This window comes from Halichoerus grypus, chromosome 8 (assembly GCF_964656455.1).
Source record: "Halichoerus grypus chromosome 8, mHalGry1.hap1.1, whole genome shotgun sequence".
NCBI lineage: Eukaryota > Metazoa > Chordata > Mammalia > Carnivora > Phocidae > Halichoerus > Halichoerus grypus.
In genome coordinates this window covers 80,665,698-80,690,121 of record NC_135719.1, presented here as the reverse complement: position 1 = coordinate 80,690,121, position 24,424 = coordinate 80,665,698, and the positions used below count along the sequence as shown (strand labels likewise).

The following is a 24,424-nucleotide window of genomic DNA, read 5'->3' as shown; positions in this document are numbered from 1 at the left end:
CCGAGATTCACTGTGAGCTGAGTTCCCTTCCCAAATGTCATCTTAGAACCACTGGTTTGTTGAACACCCTGCTGAGGGGCTTTGCAGAAACCTGTGGCGTCAACTTAATGATGAACCCAGCTTTGCAGAGCTTCCCAAGAATTAACTGTTAACTAACATCTTCAACTTCAACTCTAAGACAGGGTAGGGTGATGGTATATTTCTTTCTGGTAGCCCAGGGCTTCAGGGCTGAGGGGTATATCCAGAGATCTGCTTGCCACTTTAAGACACCAGAAGGCTTAGCATGCCAATTCTGTATACATATTCTGTGGCCCAAAGCAATTGCGTTGCTGGGGGCAATCTATCATAGAATATAAACTCCCACTGGGAGAGGAATTAGCTCTGCAGTATTTTTAGGTAGTGTTTTATGGTCACAGTCATTGTCTGAAGACAAGACCAGCATTTTCATTTTGACTTTTTCTATCCGTGCCCCAGTCTGCAGATGGCTGAGCCTTTCCCCAAATATCAAGTTCGGCTATTGTTCTTACTTTACCTGCAATAGACATGTAATGATTTTTATCTCCTTTTGGCACTTTGGGGTTCTGTTTCAAGTTCATTAAGTCTTGGACAAAGAGTGTCTGGGGGTGCAAATGGAGCTGCTATGGCCAAAGACCAAGATGTTTTTTCTCCCTTGGGTCAGGCCGGGTCAGAGCTATGAGCTGTCTTGGCTTTGCCCTGGACTAGGCTCAGCTGTGTGACCCTGAGCAAGTTCACAACCTCTCTGAGTTTCCCTGTCCTCGTTTGCAACATTCAAGAAGTGAGTTAGGTGGTCTTTCAGGACTTTCTGAGCTAATAGTTTTTGATTTGATTCTCTAGATTTATCAAAAAATGCTGTGCAATCCCCTGCCCCGCCCCAAGGCTGTCTAGTCCTCCTCCTCGTTTCCTAAACAAAATAAATAAGCAAGGTAGGCATCTACTTATTACATAGGGAAATAGAGTTTTCCAGGCCTACCATCTGCCTTAACATTTAATCATTTTAGAAGTTTGAAGTCAGGAGTTTGGAACCGAATCCTCAGGGGAGAAGTGTTCTTTCTCTGGAGCTTCTCGATAATTCAGAAACCAAACCAAATAAACCGACACCTTTGGTGTAAAGCTAGTACTTACTAAGTTTCACTCTCACTGCAGTCCCGGTTCCAAATGTAAATTTCCAATTTCCTTCGTCCCACAGGAGCTAACGCCTTTACGTAAACTACAGGCTCCTGCCTCCCCACAGCAAAGGTGGTTTGATCTTTACAGCCGTTTCCCACAGGATAAGGGAATTCATCATCTAGCCAAGAGTTTCAGCTCTCTGGGTACTGAGGGGGTTCGATGCTAGCACTGGGTCTGAAAAGGAGGTACTTACCCACGCTGACAATGAACTGAACCCCCTTCCCCAAGTGGGGTTTCTTAGTGTTTTCACACAGTGCCCGGGCCCTTTTCCAGAAGTCCCTCCTAGTGCTAGGTTGCCACTTCCTGTTCTCAGACCGTCTCTAGTGTAATCAGGGGCACCATATATAATGAGGTCATTTAGGGTTGCCCTGTCCTAATGCAGCCGGGACTCAGGCTGTGAGAACAGGACTGGGCACGTTAGGATGGCCCAAAGCTGGGACCCCCCTATCCTGAACACCTAGCGGGCTGTTCTTTCTTGCCCACCCAGTTGTCCAGCTCATAAGAACCAGAACTGCCTGGTGGTTCGCTGCTGGTTCCGACCTGGAGCAGGGAAGGAGACCCCCGTGGCATCAGGAATTGGAGGGATGCCAGGCCCCTTTTTTCATTATTAGAAAGACAGAAAATTACCACTTCTCCTATGTTGACTGCTGGGAGCCTAATTTCAGAAATGTACAATTCTTGAAAAGCTTTTCCCCCATAGACTTTATAGATCAGCTCAAGATAACTTACAACTGGGAAAGTAAGCCTGCCCTAGAAAATATTGAAATACATGCTAAAGCCTATCATAAAATAACATTTTTGATTACCTCGTGTTTTAGATTTCCCACGCTGTTGTACACATTTTTTTTTTCTTCTGAAGCTCAGCTACTTACTCAGGGCCACATTGAGTGGGTCTCAAAGGTAAATCTGTTGTCGCTGTTCATCCAGTCTCTGACCCATTGATAAAACCCCCTCCTCCCTTAGGGCATTGATCACATCTTCTCAGAAACGGGCCCAGATGATCCCTGGGAAAAACTCTAGGCACTTAATAAATGTTTGTTAAATTGAATTGTATTAAACATTCATCTTTTGTTCCTAGTCCTCAAGGAACACTTGACTATCTCTCTGACAATATCCAGATGAAAAAAATTAATTCTGCCAGATATTACTTGCTGAGTTTCATGGTTCTTTTTAGTCTTGGTTCTAAATGTCAGTTTCCTATTAACCCCGTTCCCACGGGAGTGAGCACCTTTACAAAAACCAGAAGCGTCAGCACGGTTGAAAGGCATGTGGCGTCAACTTTGTTCTATTTCCTCACTAGACTGAGACACCTGTCTATCCCCTGCAGGTGTCCCATCTTCCCTGGGGAAGGTCTGCCCTGCTTCCCTCTTTCAGAGCAGAGACAGGAGGGGGCAGAGTAGATTTCAGGGATAAAGATGATAAATAAATATCAAAATGTTATCACACTATGCAGAGCTGCCTTCTTCTTCTTCTTCCTTTTTTTTTTTTTTTTTGCCAAATTGATATTTCTTCCAAAGGCTGTTTTCAGCACTTTCTCTCTCCCAGATGCAATAATAACTGGATTCCAAGTTGGCATCTGGGCCTGAACCTCCAGGCTCCAATGAATCACACATATTGAATCAAGAAATTATGCTACCCCCCAATGAAGAGGCATGTTTTGCTTTTTCCCCTCGCTGGGCAATAAGGAGCTGAAGCAACATGCACGGGGGGAGTATAAACTAGTAACTCTCCTAGGTCAGCTCTGTAGCTTCATCCATTAGTATCCTAGAATGTGAGACCTGGAAGGGAGCTTAGTGACCTCCTGGGCCAATGCCCTCATTTTAAAGATGAAGAAGTGGAAGTCCTGAGAGGTAAATTTGCTCAAGGTCATGGAGGTAGGTAGGGGCAGAACTAGGGCTAAAACTCAGGACTCCTGAGTCCCAGTCCTGCCTCTGCTGCTCCCTTCCTGTGACTCAGGAGAATAAGGATCTTCCCCAGGTGACCTCTGTCCCTCATGGCTCTGTGGCCAGCCCAGGTATGGTTATCCCTGTTAAACAGCGGGTAAGCCATGCAAAGAAGGTATTTGATTTTGGCGCATAGTTTATAATTTCAAGAGAGATAGAGAGCATCTTAACTCATTAAATTTATTTTTTTTTATTTTTTTTATTTCTTAGGCTGCAGGCACCAGCAATTGACAGTAGGGGAAATGGTCCATGAGATTCCAGAGAAGCCAAAGGGAAGATAGAGATTTAAAAATTTGCCCTTTACCAAAAAGATAATCCAACAGAAAGTTGGCTCTGATTATCCTTTCTCTGCGGGACTCATTACAGGAATGGCATCTAGAACAGGGGGGCAAATACAGGACCGTGTGACGTTGCCTCCTTTTCCTGCCCCCCGGCAGATATTGCTAATAGACCCATCACTCGTTTGCTCTGAGTCTGCATGTGGCCTCAAAATCCTTCTTAACAGAGTGTTCCAGACAGCCACTACCCGTGGCCAGAGAGAATCTGTTCACCCTCCTCACCCTGGGGAATGATTGCAAGGAGACCCTATAGAAGGCTTGAGAAATCTGGTTGGCAAGAGTCAGGTCCCACACCCCCCCATCCCAAAAGCTGTCACTGACCTGAATGGACCAAGACTGTTCTTCCCATAGGCTGCTCCAGACGTGGCAAGAGCAGCGCCACAGAGCTTCACTTCTTCCTTGCAGCTCTCCTTCAAACGCTGGCTTTGGGGTTCTTCATACCCGTTCTTGCCCAAAGGGCCTTCAGCAAGATCCTTCCCAAAACAGAGGTCCTGGGGGGTCCCCCTGCCTGCGGGCGAACGACATCTGCAGGACCTCAGTCCCTGCCTGGCCTGCTTCCTGTTCTCCATCAGCCCAGGTCTGTCCTGGGGGGCTTGGAATGGAATGTGGCACAGGGAGAAAGTGATGGAAAAACCCTTTCTCTAGACCATTCAACTCCCATCACCACACATTCAGATGCCTTTAAGCTCTTCCTTTGATCACGTTTCTATTCTTTCATAAAAAGAGAGACGTTTGTCCATATCCACCCAAGGAAATTTCCCCATGTCCTCTACTGCTGCATTAGGCTTTTTGTTGACAGGAAAATGCCCATCTACCTTCTTAGGGTGCCGTCTTATATCCTTATAGACGGTCCTCTTTGAGTGACTGGGGAGAATAGGCCAACAGAGAAGCAGCTGCAGCTCCGGGGGCTGAAAGGGGACGGGAACCGAGGCAGCAGCTCTGACTTAAGTTGTGAACAAAGACTATTTTCCTCCCCTGACCTGTTTTTTGTCACCATCCCGTATGACCTATTTATGGCGATGGGCTAATTAGAGCAGCAGAGGGCGCTGCAAGGCCAAAAACAGAGCCGCCCACCTCAGCGGATCCGGGAGAAGGCTTTTTTTGAATGATGGCAGTGACCAAGAGCCAAGCTGTGGGACAAGATTGGCCTTGTTTGCCAAATCCCGCCAGGGACCCCGCCAGGTCCGAGGGCCGCTCTGGAAAGGGGCAGTTTCAGGCTCATGAAAGGCAGTCCGGGGCACTCACGGCCTTGGGGAGCTGCTCAGGCTCCAGACATCAGGTTTAAAGGGGCTGCGATAGAGAAATCCAAGGGCGAGAAGTCTGTAATAGGTCATTACATCTTGAGAGTCTCTCTTATTCTGAAACGTTGGGAGTCACTTGACTGTACTCGGTTGCACATTGTGGCCTCTCATGAAGAAGCCTGTTGCAACTTTTAGAAACCAGGGTTTTCTAGAGCAGGGTTAGAAGGCTCATTTCTCATGTTCCCACTGCTCTTAAGGATTTGGGAAGAACACAGCGGGCTCAGGGCTCGGGAGGGCGTGAAGCTCTATGACATGCTTGCAAGATGGACAGAAAATTAAAGATGTGGGTCACTTTTTTGGGGCGCCTGGGTGGCTCAGTTGTTAGGTGTCTGCCTTCGGCTCGGGTCATGATCCCAGGGTCCTGGGATCGAGCCCCGCATCGGGCTCCCTGCTCTGCGGGAGGCCTGCTTCTCCCTCTCCCACTCCCCCTGCTTGTGTTCCCTCCCTCTCTGTGTCTCTCTCTGTCAAATAAATAAATAAAATCTTTAAAAAAAAAAAAGATGTGGGTCACTTTTTTTTTTGACCATTAATTGGTACAACATAAATTTTGCCAGATTTCACGACTTTCTATTTTTAGATTTACTCAGCATCTTTTCTCTAAATATCTTTGAGGCGAATAAAGCTCTCAGGAACTGTATTTATCAGTCTATTTAATAAACATTGTAAGAGTGACAACAAACTAATCCTACATCATTTGCCAGGCGTCTTGCATACGTTACTTCATTTAATATCCCAGCAGTCCTGTGAAAAAGCTAGTACTGTCACCTCCGTTTCACAGATGGAGAAACTGAGGCTTGGAAGGGTCAGGTCATGCCTAAGGTCATCAAGCAGAGAAATGCTGGAGCTGGGTGAACCCAGGCACCTGGCTCCAGAACCCCACTTATCTTTTCTTTTCATTAAAAATTAGAAAAAATTCTTTTCCAGCTTTGTTGAGAAATAATTGATATAGCATGGTGTACATTTAAGGTGTACAGCCTTTGAGTTGATGCACTTATATATTGCAAGATGGTTACCGCCATCGCGTGAGCTGGTACTTCTAGCACATGACATAATTACCAGGAATTTTTTGGTGAGAACATTTAAGATCTTTTTTTTTTCCTAAAGATTTTGTTTATTTGAGAGAGAGAGAGAGAGAGAGAGCGCAAGAGCAAGGGGGGAGGGGCAGAGGGAGAGAGAGAATCTTAAGCAGACTCCACGCTGAGAGAGGAGCCCAACTCGGGGCTCGATCCCAGGACCCTGAGACCATGACCTGAGCCGAAACCAAGAGTAGGATGCTTAACCGACTGCACCATTCTGGCACCTGAGAGAACATTAAAGCTCTACTTCCTTAGCAACTTTCAAGTATATAATACGGTGTTATCAACTATAATCACCAGGCTGTACATTAGATTCCCTCGACTTGTTCATCTTCTGACTGGCGGTTTGTACCCGTGGGCCACCATCTTGCCGTGTCTCCCGCCCCAGCCCCTGGTGACCACCACTCTACTCTGTTTCTGTGGCAGAACCTCATTCTTCATCATGACACCACACTGCTGTTCCGAGAAGTGCCCTTCCTGAAGGGATGTCTTTCAAGGACTGTTGGAAGGGCAGCCTAGTGGGGGAGAGTCATGACTACGCCACCCCAAGGAGGTCTCGGTGTCTGAACATTCTGGGTGAAGCATTAGGGTGTGGGGTGTCCCTCTGTGAGAGAGTGAAGCTGTCTTCTCTGTTCTTGGCTGTGGTCAGGGGGAATTGACGTTGGGCAGTCAGAAGACAAGTAGCAGCTAAATTTGAAAATTGCTACTGTCTAAATCAGGAAGGGAACACTCAGCTCTCTTATAAATGTCAAGGCTGCTGACGCCTTTAGGGCAGGGACAGACACTAGAAGCTGGGTGGGGACTGGCAGAGCTCAGGGATGTGGGAGACTTGGAGGTCCTGAGATCGTCTTCTGCTAGCAGAGGGCTGGATTCCAGGGAGGGGACCCCAGTCAGCAGGGGGCAGTGCTGGCCCGGGCAGCCAGGTCACCCAACCATCATCTTCTTCCCCTGTCCTGTGGCCTGAGGATGCTCATGGGGGGACTTGGGGCTGCCCGGTGTTCACTTTCTCCAGGCCTGGGGTTGCCAGATAGAATACAGGGTGCCCAGTGAAATGTGAATTTCAGATAAACAATGAACGCTTTTTTTAGTATAAATGCATCCCAAATATCTCTAAAAGTTTTTTATTGTTCTTTTGAAATACAAACTTAACTGGGTATCTTGTATTTTTGTTTGCTAAATCCAGCAAACTGATCCACGTCAATGGTGAGTTTTTAAGGGAAGAATGTTGCATTCTTTTATTCCACAAATATTTATTGATCATTGATTATGTGTCACACACAATCCTAGGCACTGGGGTATATCAGTGACCAGCTGAGCAAGGTCTTTGCCCTCATGGAACTGGCATTATGGCGCGCATGCGCGTACGTATGAGGGGGGTGAGGTCACACAGGAGGCAGCAAGCAGACCATCTGCTCAGTGTTACAGGCCCAGGAAAGGAGGTCCAGCTGCCATCATCTGATTTACGTTCCATAAAGATCTGGAGAAGAGATTGTGCAGGGAGAGGAGCAGAAGCAAGAGGACCAGTTAAGGGGTTCCTGCAGTGGTCCTGACGAGAGACGGTGATGTTTGCAGGAGGTGGTGAGAAGTAGAGATAGAGAGGCCGGACATAGACTTCATGGCAGAACTGGCAGGACTCACTGATGAGTTAGGCATCGGGAAAGGGAAAAAGGAACTCCTGCAAACCCTCCTACCAACACTCCTGGGTTTGGGGCAGTGGGGTTGTCAGTCTTCTCTTTCTCAGGGCGGTGCCTTCCCTCTGTTGTCATGTCCTGGCTTATACAGAACACGGTATTTGTCCGGCATGTGGCTGCAAGGGCGGGTTCTGGGGGCTCCGGCCCAACACTAGCCCAGCAAGCTTGTTACCCCCTCACAGCAGTCTCCCGTGGAAGCTCTGCTTCGGGGGAGAATCTGCCAGCTGGAGCCCCACGCGGGCTGCAAAGGGCCCTCTGAGAGATGGAAAGTCACGCTGTGTGACACGCAGGAAGCACTCTCAAGGGGCACGGTATGCCCCCCAAGCATCAGAGATAGAAGATTTCTAGCATTCAGGGCTGGGAGAGATTTTAGAATTGAACTTGTTCAACCCTCTTCCCTTCCTCTTTCCACGGAGCACTAAGAGATGAGCCGAATGGCATTTCTTGGGCACAAGTGCAGCTCTGCTAGGTGCTGGGTGACCGTGGCCTGGTACCCAGTCTGTGGCCTGAGGACACAGGAAGGGCGGGAAGGCTCTTGGGCGGGAGCCTTGGATGTCTAGGCATGTGATCATTGGGCTTGCAGGTTCTGTTTCTCCGTGTGTGTGTGTTTAAGTAATTCATTTTCTTTGTGTTTTACAGAAGGATTCCTTCAAGATGGATTGAGGACCAAAAGAACAATAACAACACGAGTTTCTTGGGCGGAAGCAGTTGTCTGGGAGAGTTACAGCTCATTCAGTCACATGACCGTCAGGGCGGCCTGCCTGCTCGCATTCCCTCCCACCTCCTCCCTCAGAAGCTCTAAGACGGTCTCAGAGACCTCAGGAACCCCAATTTATTCTCCAGCCTCTGTCCTGATAGGAAGAGAAGATGATTTTTCTTGTGGGCTTTAGCCTTTTGCTTTTCTGTGAGTACACTCATTGTGTACATTCCTCATGTCCTACCACCCTGTTTCCCTTTCTCTGACTTTAAACACTTGGCATGTTTCTCTCTACACTTGGTTTTCCAGTTATTCTCTGCCTTTGACTTTCATCTCTGTGTCCTCCTCCAGCCTCTGCCCACAGAGTTCCCTCTGGGTGGGCCTGTGTGGGACCCAGGACCTGTGGAGTGCGGGGCTTCACTATCTTCTATTTCTTCTCTTCGCAGACAAGGGCGTGCTGTGCGACCAAGTGACCCAGAGCCCCCCGGACCAGACCGTGGCCAGTGGCAGTACGGTGACGCTGCTCTGTACTTACTCCACTACGCAATCAAACCCAGATTTATACTGGTACCGAATACGGCCTGATCACTCCTTTCAGTTTATCCTTTACAGGGATAACACTGAATCCCAAAATGCAGATTTTACTCAGGGTCGGTTTTCTGTGCTGCATAATCAGTCCCGGAGAACCTTCCACTTGGTGATCTCCCCGGTTGAGCCTGAAGACAGTGCGTCTTACTACTGTTCCATGACCCCCACAGTGAGGCAGATGCTCAGGAAGTCTGAACATAAACCCCGGGCACAGCCTCCTCTGACTACCTCTTAGGGCAGCTCACGTCCCCAGACATGGGATCCTTCTTCCCAGTTGTTTTGTGTTCCGGCCTGGCCTTCAGAGGTGCCCTAAGGAGTCTGCTGACTAATAAAAAGCCAGCTCCCCCTGGCTTCAGATGGAGCAGAGCACATCCCCCCCTTCTGACTCAGTGGGCCCTGGTGGCGGCAGAGGGGGAGAGGGATGCCTGAAGAATTCTCATCTTTGTATCCCCAGTGCCCAGCTCACTCACGCGTGACAGAGCCGGGCTGACAAGTATGTGCTGTGAATCCTGTGAGGGTATCAGCATGGGGCAGGTGAAGGGCCAGGCTAGGGAGAGCTCATCAGGAGGGTCTTTATTTTAGTCTCCATCATTTATCCCTTATTGTGAATTGGTCTGTTTTCTTTTTAAGACTCAAAATTAGACACAGAGTTACTTCAAACATTTTTCACCGATTCACCTTTTTTTCTGCATCTTCTTGTACAGCCACCTTATTTTTCCTGAATGCTCTTTGACACCACCATTTTACTTACTCTATTTGGAGAACATTTTTCTTTCACTGGAGAGCATTGAGATACTCCCAGAAAGTTGTCTGTGATTGCCAGAACCCCAGCTTCAAAGTCCCTGAGTCTGGAGCTCAAGGTTGTCTCCAAGGAAGATAATCATCTCCAGGGGAAGCCACTTATGTGATGTCAAAACAGATACACCCTAAGCCCTGGGAACAGGTCCCTCTTTCCTTCATTTCCATTGAACTCTCTGCCTTAAAACAACGATTAGAGTTGTGAGAGGTAACCTGGGAGAGGGTAGAAGCCTTAGCACTAGAGCCCAGAGACGTGAGGGCATTCATTCCCAAGGTCAGAGAGCTGGTTAATGACCGAGCCAAGGGGGGATGCCACACTTTTAGGGCTCTCCCCGGCAGCGGCGACCTAGTAGGCTTTATCAGTAGGTGTTCTGGCAGGAGTTTACCTAGGCTTCAAAACAGGGGGGCAAAGGGCAGTCACTATAAAGAGGAATGTAGAGGACATGGGTGAGGGAGTCGAAGGCCGTGGGCAACTGACTCAGCCTTCGGGTGTCTCTGTTCTGCCCACGACTGAGTGTCTGCAGCAATCTTCTCAGGGTTGTTGTGGGCTTAAGTGAGGTGCTGTATGTGAAAGCTCTGGAAAACTAGAATCCACAAGATGATGCCCCCAAGACCTGAAGACAGCCATAATCCCCCCCTCAACCTCCGGCTCCTGCCATTAATTATTTCTGGAGACTCCTTTTGGTGGAGGAAATTCGAGATCTTGTGATAAGCTAGGATTTTTTTTTTTTTTTTGCCACCGAAGTGGACCAGAGAGGGTGGCTCATTTATATGCTAAATATAGGACAATCCTGAAGTCCAGTCCAGCTGAAATCAAATCAACACCTTGTCCTTGTCTTGTGGGTGCAGTATGCTTTTGTAGAAGCAACTTTGGGCTGCCGCTCTTGATAATGTGGTTCTGCTCACAGCCCTGCCCTTGCCTCGCTGAATGACTTTGGACAAGGTATATTACCTTTTCCGGGGGCATATTTTTTCCATCTGAAAAATCAGGATATGATCTTTTTGTTCTTAGCCACTCACAGAAACACGCTGATGTTGCCCAAGGTAACAGATGGGAATGTTTTGGAAAGAGGTGTTCTTTACACATATGAGGTGCAGTTGCGTGGAGTCTTTTTAATGGTTTTTCCCTGGCTGGACCTGCTTATCCACCTCGATGGTCCTAAACCCACTGACTCAGAGTGCTGCTGAGTCTTTGCTTTGGGCTGTGAAGACATAACATGGGAGTCTGCAGATGGCTATGGCAGGGGGAGTTAGTGAGGGTTGCTTTTTCACTTGTGGCCTCATAAACCCCCACTTGACACCCTACGTAGTGCCCTGGGCGCCGAAGAAACCACACTACTGGGGTGCAGGAGCTCTGCTACCTGAGCGGGTGCACTTGGAAGAAGCTATAGCCTTGCTGAGATGGGAGTAGCAGAGCTCATCAGCCGCAGAGGGGTCATTGCTGCGAAATAGCAGCGACAGCAGGAAACCCAGGCTAGGGTCCCCACGGCGGGACCCTGCAGGCTTGGGGCTCAGGAAGCCGCAGCGTGACCTACAGGCTCAGTTTGGCTTCTGTCTGCCTAACAGAGAGCTCACAGCACCCACTTTATCCCTGCGGTGGTGTGTTATGAGTAAAGCTAGAGGCAAGGAACACTCAATGCACTTTAATAAATGCAACAGAGAACAGCACTGGGAAGGGCAGAAAACCATCAACAACACGGGGCAGGCAAGAATCATCGTCCCCTGACCTCAAATTCCCTGTGCCCAGATTGGCAGGCAAAAAGATAATCTTTTTACAATCAAAATCGGAGGGGTTCTGTTCCTCTTCCCTCCCTCCAGAAACATTTGCACAGTTCATTGCTTGAAAGCAGGCCCACGTCTTACTCATCTTTGCACCCCTGGCACAGAACCTGGGACTTAGAGGGAGTCAATTCATGTTTGTTAAATTCACTAACAGAAAGAAGTGCATTTTCTCTGTATTTTACTCTGATCTTTGCTGATAGCTTGGAGAATATCTGGATGAGGTTTTAGAAACCCCACTGGCTGCATGAGAAGTCAAATGTAATTTTGTTTGTAAAGTACTAGGAAAAGCAGAAAGTGCTTTTGCGGCCGAGAATATGCCAGCTCAAGGCAAACCTAGTGCTGGGCTGAGCAGAGCCATTCATGTTAGGTAAGGCCCTCTGCTCTCCGTCCCCCAGGGTCTATTTTCCTAGGCGACCAAGGAGCTGGGAATCTGTTGGCTCTCACTTTCTACTTCTGAAGGCAAAGAAAGTCAAAGGAACAAAACACCTTTTTCAAAGTGTATCAGTTGTAGAAATGAAAAAGAAAATGAGTCCTATATCTCTTTATAAAGCAGCAAAAAGAGCAGTTAGGACCATAATAACCCCTGTACTCCCCAGGACTTTTGTCTTTCCACCAGGCTGGAAAATGAGCTGGGTTTGTTGCCTTCGAAGGAAAACTGGTTTGGGTAGCAGCCGTTTAAGCAAGGCTGGGATAGGTCAGCTTGAACCACCGAGTAGGCAGAAGCCTAGGAGACAGCTCCTCTGTAGGCTTTTGTGAAGACATGACGTGAGAGTCTCATAATGGAGCCTTCTCATGCCGGTCAGCCTGCAAGTGAAGGACAGTTGTCAGAGCGTCATAGATCACCCACCATCAGTGCTGGGAGGAATCATGGTCCTCGTGTCATCTGGGGCTGGTCAGCACTTGCCGTGCTGTTATCATTGCAGATGTCACTTATCTATTGTGGCCTGGGTCCCTTCTGCACACCGCCATATTCAGCTAGTCAGTATTAGCTTATCAATGTTGGGATAAGCCATGCAACCCATTTGCTCTCCTTAGTCATAGCTCCTTTGTTTTATGGATGCAAAAACTCAGGCCCAAAGAGGTAGAGCAACCAGGCTAGGGTAGCATAGTGTTAATGACAAGGTCAGGGTGAAAACCCACATCTTTTGACTCCTAGTGTAAGGCTCTTTTTAGATACCACACTGCCTGTGTCCTTGGGACTCCTGGAAACCAGTCACCCATTTGGAAGTGACTGGACATGTTTTCAGGCTAGGTTGGATCAGTCCCACACTCGAAATCCAGAGTTGTCCCCAGATTAGGAGTTGGGACTGAGGAGTCGTACTGGAGAAGGGGCTTTGTAGGCAAACCTAGGTCCCAGTTTGAACTTTGTGTCTGAGATTACCTGAAGAGGGAATGCACGTAGCAGGCAAATAATGTCTCAGCTGCAACTTTGTATGCATCTTGAGTAGCTAGCAGTGGGTAGGTCACTACAAATGTGGGTGTAGCTTCATCCCAGAGTTGGGCTGGTCTACACATTGGAGTCCTGTGATAAAGGAATGGGAGCTGGCATCCCTTTTGTCTAGGCTAAGGCAGGTTCTGGAAATTCTTTGGGTGAAGCTTTACTGATGGCCTTGCAAATAACCCATGGCCCCTTGGCCAGATAAACAAAATAGTAAATAAAGAAAACTATTTCTCCTTACTTAGCTCCACAATTTTTTTTAGCTCCTGGGTTGGAGGTGGGGATTATTGGCTGGTATTACATTATACAACATAATGCATTTTGAGTCTGGCTTGAAGTAAGAGGATAACAGGAGATGGGGTGTTATGCAGAGTATCTGAAGTGGCCCACCTTATTAAATCATAATGTCTCTATGTGTTTTTCCCTTCCCAAGGCTTTTTGGCCTCTTATATTCCTAAACTCCCTTTCTCCCTGTGTAGCATAGTTTGCATGGGGGGTAGGAATAAGAAGCAGCTAATTCTTACCTTAAAAGAAAAATAACTTGGCAGTCAAGAGAAGATTGATGGCCAGACTCTTGGCAAACACCATTCGGAGCCCCAGCACTGTGAGGGACAGCATGTTCACCTTCCCCGCTGTGAACTGTGAGCTGTGATGAACTGTGGTTGAACAAAAGTAAAGATGGTGGCTTTAGCAAGAGACTAAGTTTCCTTCCAGAAACTGGGCCCACAACGCTGACAACCAGCCTCCTCCGAATCACCAGCATTGTGCCTGGTCCGCAAGCCTAGCTCGCTGCCAGACAGCCCTCCGGGACCCCAGGCTGCTGCTCACTCCCAGCCAGGCAAGCTTTGGAAACCCTTGCTTGCAGCCAGGCAAGCTTTGCTGAGAGACTCAGAGGGAACCAACTGGGCTCAGGTATGGTTTTTGCTCTCTTTTGAAAGCTGGAGACTTTTGGCCCCGTCTGAGAATGACAGAGTTTGCTTTAACCCTCAGTTCTGAAGTCGACCCTTGGTTTCAACTAACCTTTGGGCCCATAGAGGCTCTCTGAAGTTTTCTCCATGTTCTCAGGTTCTGTTGGTTTTACGTTACCTAGAACAAACAGCAGTGGTCAGGGATTCACTGGCAACCAAGAGGCTCAAAGGATTTCAGGTTTTAAAAGTGGAGGAGACTCTAAGTAAGTAAACTGAGGACCAGGGGTATGACTTGGTTAAGGTCAGACAGCTATTCACATAGCCAACATTCTTCCCATTCTGGTTTTGTTTTGGTTATACTATGAGGCCCACATTCAGGTATGCCTCTAATTTGTAGGAAGAACTAGGGTTCTCAATCCTATGATAGGCCGGGCTGCCCTTTGTTTGGCATTCACACTGGATTAGACTGCACATGAATTTTTAACCCAAAGTCTAGTAGTAGGACAATCATTAGTATGAAGAAGACAGTGGTTGGTGAAGAAGAGATGCGGGGGGGGGGGGAATGAAATAAGATGGGCTTTATCTCAGATTCCAGCCCAGGGATGCAGAGTTCAATTCCAAATCAATGGTGGGCCATAGTCGGGCCTCAGTTTTGTTTCCAGCATGATACTGTATTAAGAGTGATCTGTCAAGAGTTTACATCTCCAACTTCCCTTTCCCTCAACTCTTCTTCCCTACAATTCCAGCCCCTTGAAACTAGATATGATCTACCTGAAGATTCTTTCTTTGGTTCAAAATCGGTGGAGCGCACGATTTCATTGTTGTGTTCGACTGAACAGGTCACTGAATTTGAATCTCCGTACCGACCAAGCTTGACAGCACTGTATTTCCCACTGGGAGAGACGACGATAGCAGGGTCAAATTCTATTAGTTTGTTGGATGATTCAAGATTTATGTTTACATTCTTAGGGTAGAAATCCTTCACCAGACAAGCAACAGTCGTCCCATTTTTCATGGTGAAAACGGATGGTTTGACAGGAGGCTGGCTTCCTGTAAATAGAATTAATTTATTTTGAAAGATGATTATCTGTAAGTGTGGGAGTTAAACAATGGTGGTTACCTCAATTCTGTGGGGCCAAACGTTATAATCCAGACTTTCCTGCATCCTGTGTGTGACCTGGGCTTCTTAGCACCCTCATGAAGGGGTAGCCAAGGGAAGTAGAAATGAAAGGCAGTCAGTTTGACTTCTAGTTAGGAGCTGCTAAGTGACATGGCTGAAGCAGGGATGGAAAAGAACAACTACAAATAAGTTTCTAGATCGTCTGAATTTCAATTATCTATATTTTATTAATCAGTCCTCTGGACAATTGCAGTCAGGCTGAGTAGCTTTATCAGTTGGTTTATTTTAAAATGCATCAGCCCTTGGAGTGAAAGCAGGGTGGGTGCTTGTTCTTGGCATTGTGTCAATCAAAAAATCAGGTCTGAGAAGGACTACATGACTGGTTCAAATACTCTGAGGATGGTAGTGCTGGGGTCACTTCAGAGTGTCATCCCCATTTTACAGACTAGAAAGGATAACCACTGAAGTTAAGGGGTACATCTCTCTGCCTTTAGGTGAATACTTATTCTTTTGTAAGGGACTATCCTGCAGTTTCTTTTGAGTCTTTAATCAGAAATAACAACTATCATTCCCAGGAAGTCCTAATAGACATAAAACCAGTTTAAACCCAGATCTTGTTTTATTCTAAGTGAAGCTATGGAATGTTGGTTTCAGTAATTGGGCCTCCCCCTGGCCTCTGCATTCATGCTTCACCCTGAGCTCTACCACCTGCCTGCCACTCTGTACCTGCATCTTCTTCTTTCCTTGGAACTGGGAGTTTTAAAGCTTTGAGGGAGGCAGTAATGATTCTTTCCCATCATGACTTATTCAAGTTTCTGAATTATGATAAATTTTGACCATGGAGACTTGGATTCTTAGTTTATCTTTAAATAACTGGGTTTTTGAAAAAAAGATTTTATTTATTTATTTGAGAGAGAGAGAGAGCCTGATTTACTTGTCGTGCGAGCATATGAGAGGGGGAGGGGCAGAAGGAGAAGCAGACTCCCTGCTGAGCAGGGAGCCTGATGCAGGGCTTGATCCCAGGACCCCCAAAATCCTGACCTGAGCCGAAGGGAGATGCTTAACTGATTGAGCCACCCAGGCGCCCTGATCTTCAAATAACTGTTAAAAAAGCGGGGCGGGGGGAGGCGAAAATGCCTGAAATCAGTAGAGACAACCAATCTCTGATGGTGCTCTGGATTTATTTCCATTCACAAGCTTAACTGCTGATTTTCCATATTAATTGCTTGTGTGAATATAGCTCTTATATTTATTTATTTATTTATTTATTTTTAAAGATTTTATTTATTTGATAGAGGGAGACACAGCGAGAGAGGGAACACAAGCAGGGGGAGTGGGAGAGGGAGAAGCAGGCTTCCCGACGAGCAGGGAGCCCGATGTGGGTCTCGATCCCAGGACCCTGGGATAATGACCTGAGCCGAAGGCAGACGCTTAACAACTGAACCACCCAGGCGCCCCTATAGCTCTTATATTTAAAACTTCGGTGAGTTTTGGGGCCCCTGAGTGGCTCAGTCCGTTAAGCGACCGACTCTTGATTTCGGCTCAGGTCATGATCTCATGGTGGTGAGATTGAGCCCTGCCTCAGGCTCCACACTTAGTACAGAGTCTGCTTAAAATTCTTTCCCTCTCCATCTTGTCCCCCTTTCCCCCCCACCGCTCGCACACTCTCTCTCTCTCTCTCTCAAACAAAACAAATCAAATCAAAACAAAACAAAATAAAAAAACCTTAGGTGAGTTTTAAAACTTGTGATATCAAATTAAGAATGTTTTGCATTCCAGTGTGCTTTTGTTTACTATGATTTACAATCAAGACACAAGGTAATGCTAAATGAAAAGTCTTGGTAATGAGTGAGTAAATGCAATGATTTTTCTAATGTTCTGTCCTGAATTTGGATCTGGGCTTTGCTGTGAAGCTCATGGCAGTAGAGCTATAACCAAACTAATTGGTTGTGTCTGGTTGAGACGGAGTGTTTGCTAGTCTGGAAGTTTCTGCTGATCACCATTTTGTAAGTGGACCATGGCCAATCATGGCTTTCCTAGGGAATCAGCTGTTCCGAGAAAGCCCCTCATCACTAGCATCGATTCTCCACTTCATTCTCTGCCCGGAAGCTCAGCTGAAAGACTGGATTCTGTTTCAGGCACTCAGGGCAAGGAACTCATTCCTAAGAATCTGGTTCCTTCCACTTTAGGCTTTAGCTCGAGACAAGAGGGCGGCTGGGGATTTTTTCAAGGGGCTCTCCTAGAACCTACTTTCAACCTATGTGAGAAAACCTTCTTTGTTTTGCTTTCCAGCGAAGCCACTGATAACAGACACTGATAACTCTCGCAGTAACGGCTTGAAAAACCACACGTTCTGCTCTTTCACCTGCCTTCAGACTTGCGACATTTCTTGCTCACTCTACTGACCTTGGTCTCATGTATTCTGGTTGATTTTCAAGGGAGTTATGTGGTACAGCGAAAGGAAACTAGCCCATTAAAAAATAAACAACAAAACAAAACAAAATAATCCTATCTCCTTGGTTACCTAAGAGTTTGACCCAATCCTAGTCTGATTTACTTGGATAATTAAGGCTTGCTTGGGATTTTAAGGCAGTTGTCAATGTTCACTCTGGGCTAGAGACCTGGTTTGAATAATTTGAACAATGTAATACAGCTGACAAGACAAATGTCTGCAGAAGGTAATACACTTGTGGGATTGAGCTCTTAATCTGTTAGCATTTCAGATAACTCATAATGCATTCATTTGGTAAAATGTTTTTCTCAGACCCTCTTTCTCATTGAATACCTATCTATTGAAAACAGTTGTTTGAAAGTAAAGTGTTTTTTTTTTTTTTAATTTTATTTATTTATTTGACAGAGAGAGAGATAGCGAGAGCAGGAACACAAGCAGGGGGAGTGGGAGAGGGAGAAGCAGGCTTCCCGCCGAGCAAGGAGCCCGATGTGGGACTCGATCCCAGGACCCTGGGATCATGACCTGAGCCGAAGGCAGACGCTTAACGACTGAGCCACCCAGGCGCCCCTGAAAGTAAAGTGTTTTATCTAATCCATTCTTTGGTATCACGGTAACCAAAGAAAAGGTTATCTGACTGAATTGAACCTTTAAAAAAAAAACGGAATGCATTTTATATCGTTGCCATACTCTATTTTATATTTAACTTAAACCAAATCTGAAGTTGGGTAAAATTTGCACTATTGTAGTCCAAAATTTAAAGATCTAATTGTTTATTTTTTGAGAATTTCCAGTCTTTCTTCTTGGCCCACCAATATAATTACATTTCAACATGGGTTCCAGAGGGCTATTTGTTTGAACAATTGTTTTATTTCAGACTTTCTCTTTTTATGAGTACCGATCCAATGCTAAGGTTATGTGCTGGTCAGCAATACCAGAAGTATGTACCTTTCCTGAACAGTCTTTCTTAAGTTATACACGTGGAAATCATCTATGTTTTAGATTCGCATAGAGAGTCCTACTGGCTCCCTAAGAATTGTACCATCTGTAACAAATGTCACTCACAATTTCAAGGCTCTTGGACAATATGAGATTTAACTTGAACACTGAAATACAAGTTTGCTCTACCTGATTACTCCGACCTGGTTAACCACCCCTCTCCTTTGAATCCAAACTACAGGACATTTGTTTTCAGGTTGCAATGAGGCATGTACACTAGTCAGCCTAGCCAAAGAGATGGGTAAGAATGAAACAGTCTTCTGGAGATTTTGGGCCAAAGCATCCCTGCATATCCCTCACTCCGCTCATATGCTCTGACAATTACTATAATTTTTCTGGTTTTCTTGGCCGCTCTGAAGATTTCAGAAATAAGTGGGGGCTATAGTTCCCCCCCCTTTTTTAAAGTAGGCTCCACACCTGGTGTGGAACCCAAAGCAGGGCTTGAACTCATGACCCTGAGATCAAGACCTGAGCTGAGATCAAGAGTTGGAGGTTTGACCGACCGAGCCACCCAGGCACCCCAGGGCTATAGTTTTAATATATGCTTTTTAAAAACAAAACTAGTTACAGAGCTATTTCAGTGACTCAGCCTGGTGACTTTGCTGGGGCCTACCCCCACATCTGGGCTGCTCCATCTAGTTCTACTTTCCCAAGTAATGCAAACTGGATGGCAGCCCCAGTGCCAGGACTCAGTTTATCTCTAGAAATATAGGGGAAAAAAGTCAACTCACGTGGCTCCACGACGAGTCTGGTGCCAGCTCCAAAAAACATCTGTCGAGTATCCCAGGAGCACATCGCAACACCGCCTCACAAGTAACCAGCCTGGGGCTGGCCCTGGGGCCTGCGCTAGAACATCTGTGCCCTGCCTCCCCTGCCTGGGTCCCAGCCTAGAGACCCCACAACTCAGAGCACTACAAAGCTGCCCTTGATGAGATCAAGGGGCACAGAGTCTCAGCTCCCTTTGAAGCTAATAATAGTTTGCTGGATGAGGTTGTGAGCACGAAATCCCAGCCAGGAGGCACTGGGACAGGGGACAGGGCTGACATAGAGGGAGAGAGGAAGGTGACAGGTGACTGGTAGCTGCCTTCAAGATGGAAAATTTAACTCCCAGTTTATTGGGAGGCCTCTCCAAGAAGAACACGATAGCTTGGGAACAGGGATGGGGCACTGACTGGCGACATTTCTTATAATGAGTGTCAGGCTGAAGAGGGTTTAGAGACAGGTCTTGTTCTCATATTCTGGTTCCTTCTCTTGGGTCACAAATTCTGCTTTTTTGATTAGAAACCTAATTTCTTCCCCATCACTCAGACTGAGTCTCACAATAATAAGGAATCTGTCTCCCAATTCCCTGAGCCCAGGGAAAGGCTTTCTAAGGATCTGAGGGTTGAACAAGAAGTTGGTAGCCGACGGGGAGCCCAGTGGTGCCGTGGGTCACGGATGCGGGTCAGAGAAGCTGGTGCTTGCTTTGAACTGTTTATTTTCGTTTTATAATTTCTCCTGTCTCTGGATCCAGATACAAGCTTCAGGAGGATATAGTAATCATATGAAATATAATTTAAAGACCATATGGATTACTCTGTCTCATCACCAGAAATCAAGAGTCTAAGGCTAGAGCCAAAGGGAATGACGGTTGTATAGGGCCATTATTTGCTGTCAAAACTTTAAGGATTGAGGGCTTGACTTGAAATTCTCACTTTCCCTACCTGAGCTTCACATAATCATATTACACTCCATTATGGAGAGAAAACTAAAGAAGTAAATGGAGTATCACTGGAGAGCACGGGTCAGCGTCCCAGCAGCTGGGCTAAGCATCACTTTCATCTCTTTCCTTCTTCCCTAAGGCTCCCAAAGGCATAGCCTCAGAGATTTGATTCCAACACTGCAGATAATTCTGAATTTCAAGTGGAAATGATTTAAAGGGAAAATGAAACACAATACTTTGTGCTCAGATGCAATTTGCCCAACATCGATCAGACTGCCATCAGCTACAACACGATTGTTTCCCTCCTTCTTTCTAGTCTCTCTCCTCTCAGAGACAACTCACCAAATTCTGCTATTTCCCTGGAAGCAACAGGCAATCAAGAACCCCTATGAGGTCATGTTTCCTTCTGAGAGGCAGACGCCGTGTTGACACTACCAGCTGGTTTCAGGACTGTTGACCTTGCATTCATGTACATTTCCCCATTTCTTTATTTCCTCTGAAATAAAATTTAACCAGGCAAGGGCAATGTCTGCATTTTGAAAAGCTTCTGAAAGATTACTGTTCTCTGGACGCATCCCAGTGACTGACTATTGGCAGCTATGCAACATCAACCCTGGATTTCCGAGCCCTGGAACAGATTACCAGTGGACAATATCCCTAGGAGAGCACCATTACTTCTCTATTGTCCTGAAGTTGGTGGCTGTGATTCTACATTGGATTCTACAGGCTCCTGAACCCTACATCCAGAGTAGAGTCTTCAGATTCAGGGCTAACAGAAGAGATGAGCACATTAACTGCTTTTGGCCAACCCAGACTAGGAGGGGGCTTTGGGGATCATTTAGTCTGAGCCAGGCACACTGACTTAAAGCAAGTTCTCAGCAAAAAGACACAAGGGAATATTGGCTTTTGTCATCTGAGGGAGAGAAGACTATCTTGATCTAACTCCTTCTTTAAAAACATTTTTCTTCTTTTTGACTGTTCCTCTTCCTACACTGTGGCCATGACTCTCTGTCCTCATAAACAGTGGAAGACTGTCCTCACCTAGAGCTTGCCTTTTCCCTGGTCCTAAACCCTGACAGAGGAAGGGACCAAAAGGCTGACTAAGGGCTTTATTTGGGCCGTTGTAGAAGGCTTATTGCTACAAATCTTCAGAACAGAGTTTCTATGCATGCACACACTATTTTCCTAAGGGAAACCTAATGAATTTGTCCTCGGATTTTACCTTGACTCTCTGCAACAACAAAACAATGGGTTTCCGGTTCGGAACCTCCTGACTTCCCAAGAAGCTCCATTCATTCAGGGCTAGGCTACAACAAGTCCAAAGGAATATATGCCCTGAAGTAACATGTATAACCTACTTGGTTCCACGATGAGTTGAGACCCTCTTCCAAAGACAAGTTGTGCTTCATTACACCACCTCAGACATCATTACAAAAAACCTCACTACCTATTTGCCCTCTGCATGGTCCATCTGTGTGGAACGGGTGGGTGGAGCAGAATGAGTGTAGCTGGAGACATAAAACTCTGCAACGGTGTCTGAGATCTAAGCATTATATTTTGGCAGCTTGTTTGATATGTGTTATCTTCTGAGCGCTGGCATTTAGGAAAGTCCCTGGGTTTTCTGCTATTACCTCCTCAACCTGCCATCACTTACCCCCTGATCTTGCTTCAGGGTCACATTTTCACAGAGAGAAAGGGATCATTTTGGCTTTGCCCAGAATTGACAAATGGCTACTATTAGTGGAAACATAACTATGAGGTTCAAGTCAATGATAAAGGACTATGCCTCAGTTAGAGGTGGAAGATCATGATGGCTGGAGCAAGAGCCATTGATGCAAAAGATTGGAGCCTACCCAAAGGGTCATAATAATCATAGATGCCTACCATTTGTATAAGTACTTTGCTACTTACAAATGTCTTGTGTTTATACTATCTCAGCAAACATTACTGTAACAAACTCCATGAGGTGAGATGATTAGATCCTTCTTACAGATGAAGTCCCTGAAGCTAAGTATGGTTAAGATAGTGAGTGGCTGGGCTGGGCCTTACTCCCAGGTCTCCAGACTCTAGTTTCCATGCATTTAACCAGAGTAATAGATGATAGGACTGGAAGGAGCCTCAACAGTCAATTGTCAAAACCTTTGTGATGACACAGTATTAATGGACACATAGGGACAGTTTGGACTCCTTTTCCAGTACCTTTAAAAAAATCAAATCATAGAGGTGCGCCTGGGTGGCTCAGTTGGTTAAGCATCTGCCTTCAGCTCAGGTCATGATCCCAGGGTGATCCCTGCTCAGTGGGGAGTCTGCTTCTCCTTTTGCCCCTACCCCTACTCGAGCGAGCGCACGTACGTGCTCTCTCTCTCTGTCTGTCTCTCAAATAAGTAATAAAATCTTAAAAAAAAATCAAATCGCAGAATTCTTACTGGGTCATAAGACACAGCATTGGACTTTCTTGGTTTCCTACTAAATCTTCCCTAAGAATTGGTCTGGATGATAATCAGAATCATCATGGGCTAAAGCTGGAAGACACCTTAGAAATCACTTGGCTTACCTAGAGGGAAACTAATGTTCAGTGAAGTCAAGTCAGAGAGCTAGTCAGTCAAAGATAAGGATTGGAGCTTGGTCTTTGAAATCTTGGTCTGACATGCTCACCATCACACCTCTCATTTACTAGATGTATTTAGTACAGGTCTGGTTATGACCTGGATCTGTAAATGGTGAATGCACAGGTGGTATGTTGGTTATCTAAAGTTAGTCAGGTGGAGGGAAGACAGCACATATTCTCCAGGAAAGATAGTGGGTCAAGAGGACCACTGCAGCACATACCTCATTCTGGACCTTATCAGAGACTCAGTCCCTGTTCCTCAAACCATCCCTTGCTAAATTACATGCTGGCTAGATCTTTTCAAGTGTTTCCCAAGCTGGTGACTTGGGAAAATATTTAACAAAGATAATTGCTAAAAATAGTGGTCATAAGAAGGAAAAATGAGTCACTTACATGGTTCTACCTCCAGATAGGTTCCTTTGCCAAAGATCAGTGGATCAGTTGTGCTGGAGAATGAGCAGCTGATAGACCTCATCTAAAAACTGCCTTGCTTTCTTTTTCTGGCAACCCTGGCGCCAGTTGCCAAGTCATGTGATAGATATTGGATGGTATTTGTGGCTCATCTGGACTAACCTCTTTGTTCTTCAGTCTTGGGGGCTATCCTTCAGGACCAAAGCAGGAGGTGATTCCTTTGTCAAATAGAAATCTGATCCTTTGCCTTGTTATGGTCTGAATTTGTGCTCTGAATGAGAGAGACTGGAAAAGAGCTTCTTAGTGTGAGCAGGAGAGAAGAAAGGTGGAACGTTGGTCCTAGAGTAGCGGTTCTCAGTCTTTGGGTTATACTTAAGTAGGGCAAAGATCTAGTGACTTATGTACCTCACTCATTCCTCATTTTAGGGGAATTCCATTTCATATCCAGTCAGAGCTTTGCATCATTGTCAAGCATTGTGCAACAGCTAGACTTCTTAGTATAAAATACTTAGAATCTTCAGTGCATTTAAATAACATATTCATGAATATCACATTGTAGCAAGCTTTCATGATCTACTCACACTTAAAAGTGACAGTTAAATTAGCCTCTGTCATATGGAAAAATCGGAGTCTGTAAGATTGCCCGTGTCACTTATAAAAACCAGGGAGAGAATATACATTTTCAGATCCATTACAGCCCATAAAGGACTGAAGATCGTGCTTTGAGAATCACTAAAATGGAAAGTGAGTCTCAGTTCTGGTGAAGTAGAAAGATGTCAGAAGACCTGAAATCTAGCTGGACTCTGTTCCTCACTGCGTATATAATCTTAGCCAATTTCAGGGAGCCTCATTTGCCTCTTTTATAAAATGAGGGTAATATCTTCTGTATTGGGGGTTCCTAAGATGAAATGATAGGGTGTATATAAAGCACTCTATAAACTAGAAAGCCTTGGTGGAATGATTGGAATGTTCATTAATGTTAGACTCAGAGAAAACACATTTTACTTGAAGCAAGGGGTGTAATTTCCCTAAGCACAGAGCTTCCCAGGGGTAGGATGGTAAGGAAACGTCACTAAGAGAAAATAGGATCCTATTTCTTTGGAATTTAAGAAGAGAGTGCTCACTTCTAAGGGCTGTGGGTGAGGCCAGGAATCCATGTTTCTGTCTCCCCTGGTCTTTTCTGGGGATCAGGTGTGACCTCCATTCCATTCTCCAGTCTTCCCTTTCCAGTCCCCACACTGGAGTCCTTATGGTGGCCCATGAGCTGCCTCATCCCCAGGCCCATTACCAACCTGACCTCATTTTCAAATTCTCTCCCCGTCACTTCCACTTCCCTCCAGCCACACGGGCCTCCTCACTCTCCTTCACACGCTCCAGGCAGCACTGC

The 24,424-nt window shown here is 46.1% G+C and overlaps 2 gene segments (V, D, J or C); both read right to left on the bottom strand.

Moving 5' to 3' along the window:
* Positions 1-24,424, bottom strand: part of LOC118550108 (T-cell receptor alpha chain constant-like) — a 281,704-nt gene that overhangs the window by 72,491 nt on the left and 184,789 nt on the right.
* Positions 11,249-19,177, bottom strand: LOC118550113 (T cell receptor delta constant-like). The segment is given in 5 exon segments: positions 11,249-12,206; positions 13,365-13,496; positions 13,861-13,926; positions 14,520-14,798; positions 19,048-19,177. Coding segments are annotated over 4 exon segments (540 nt in total).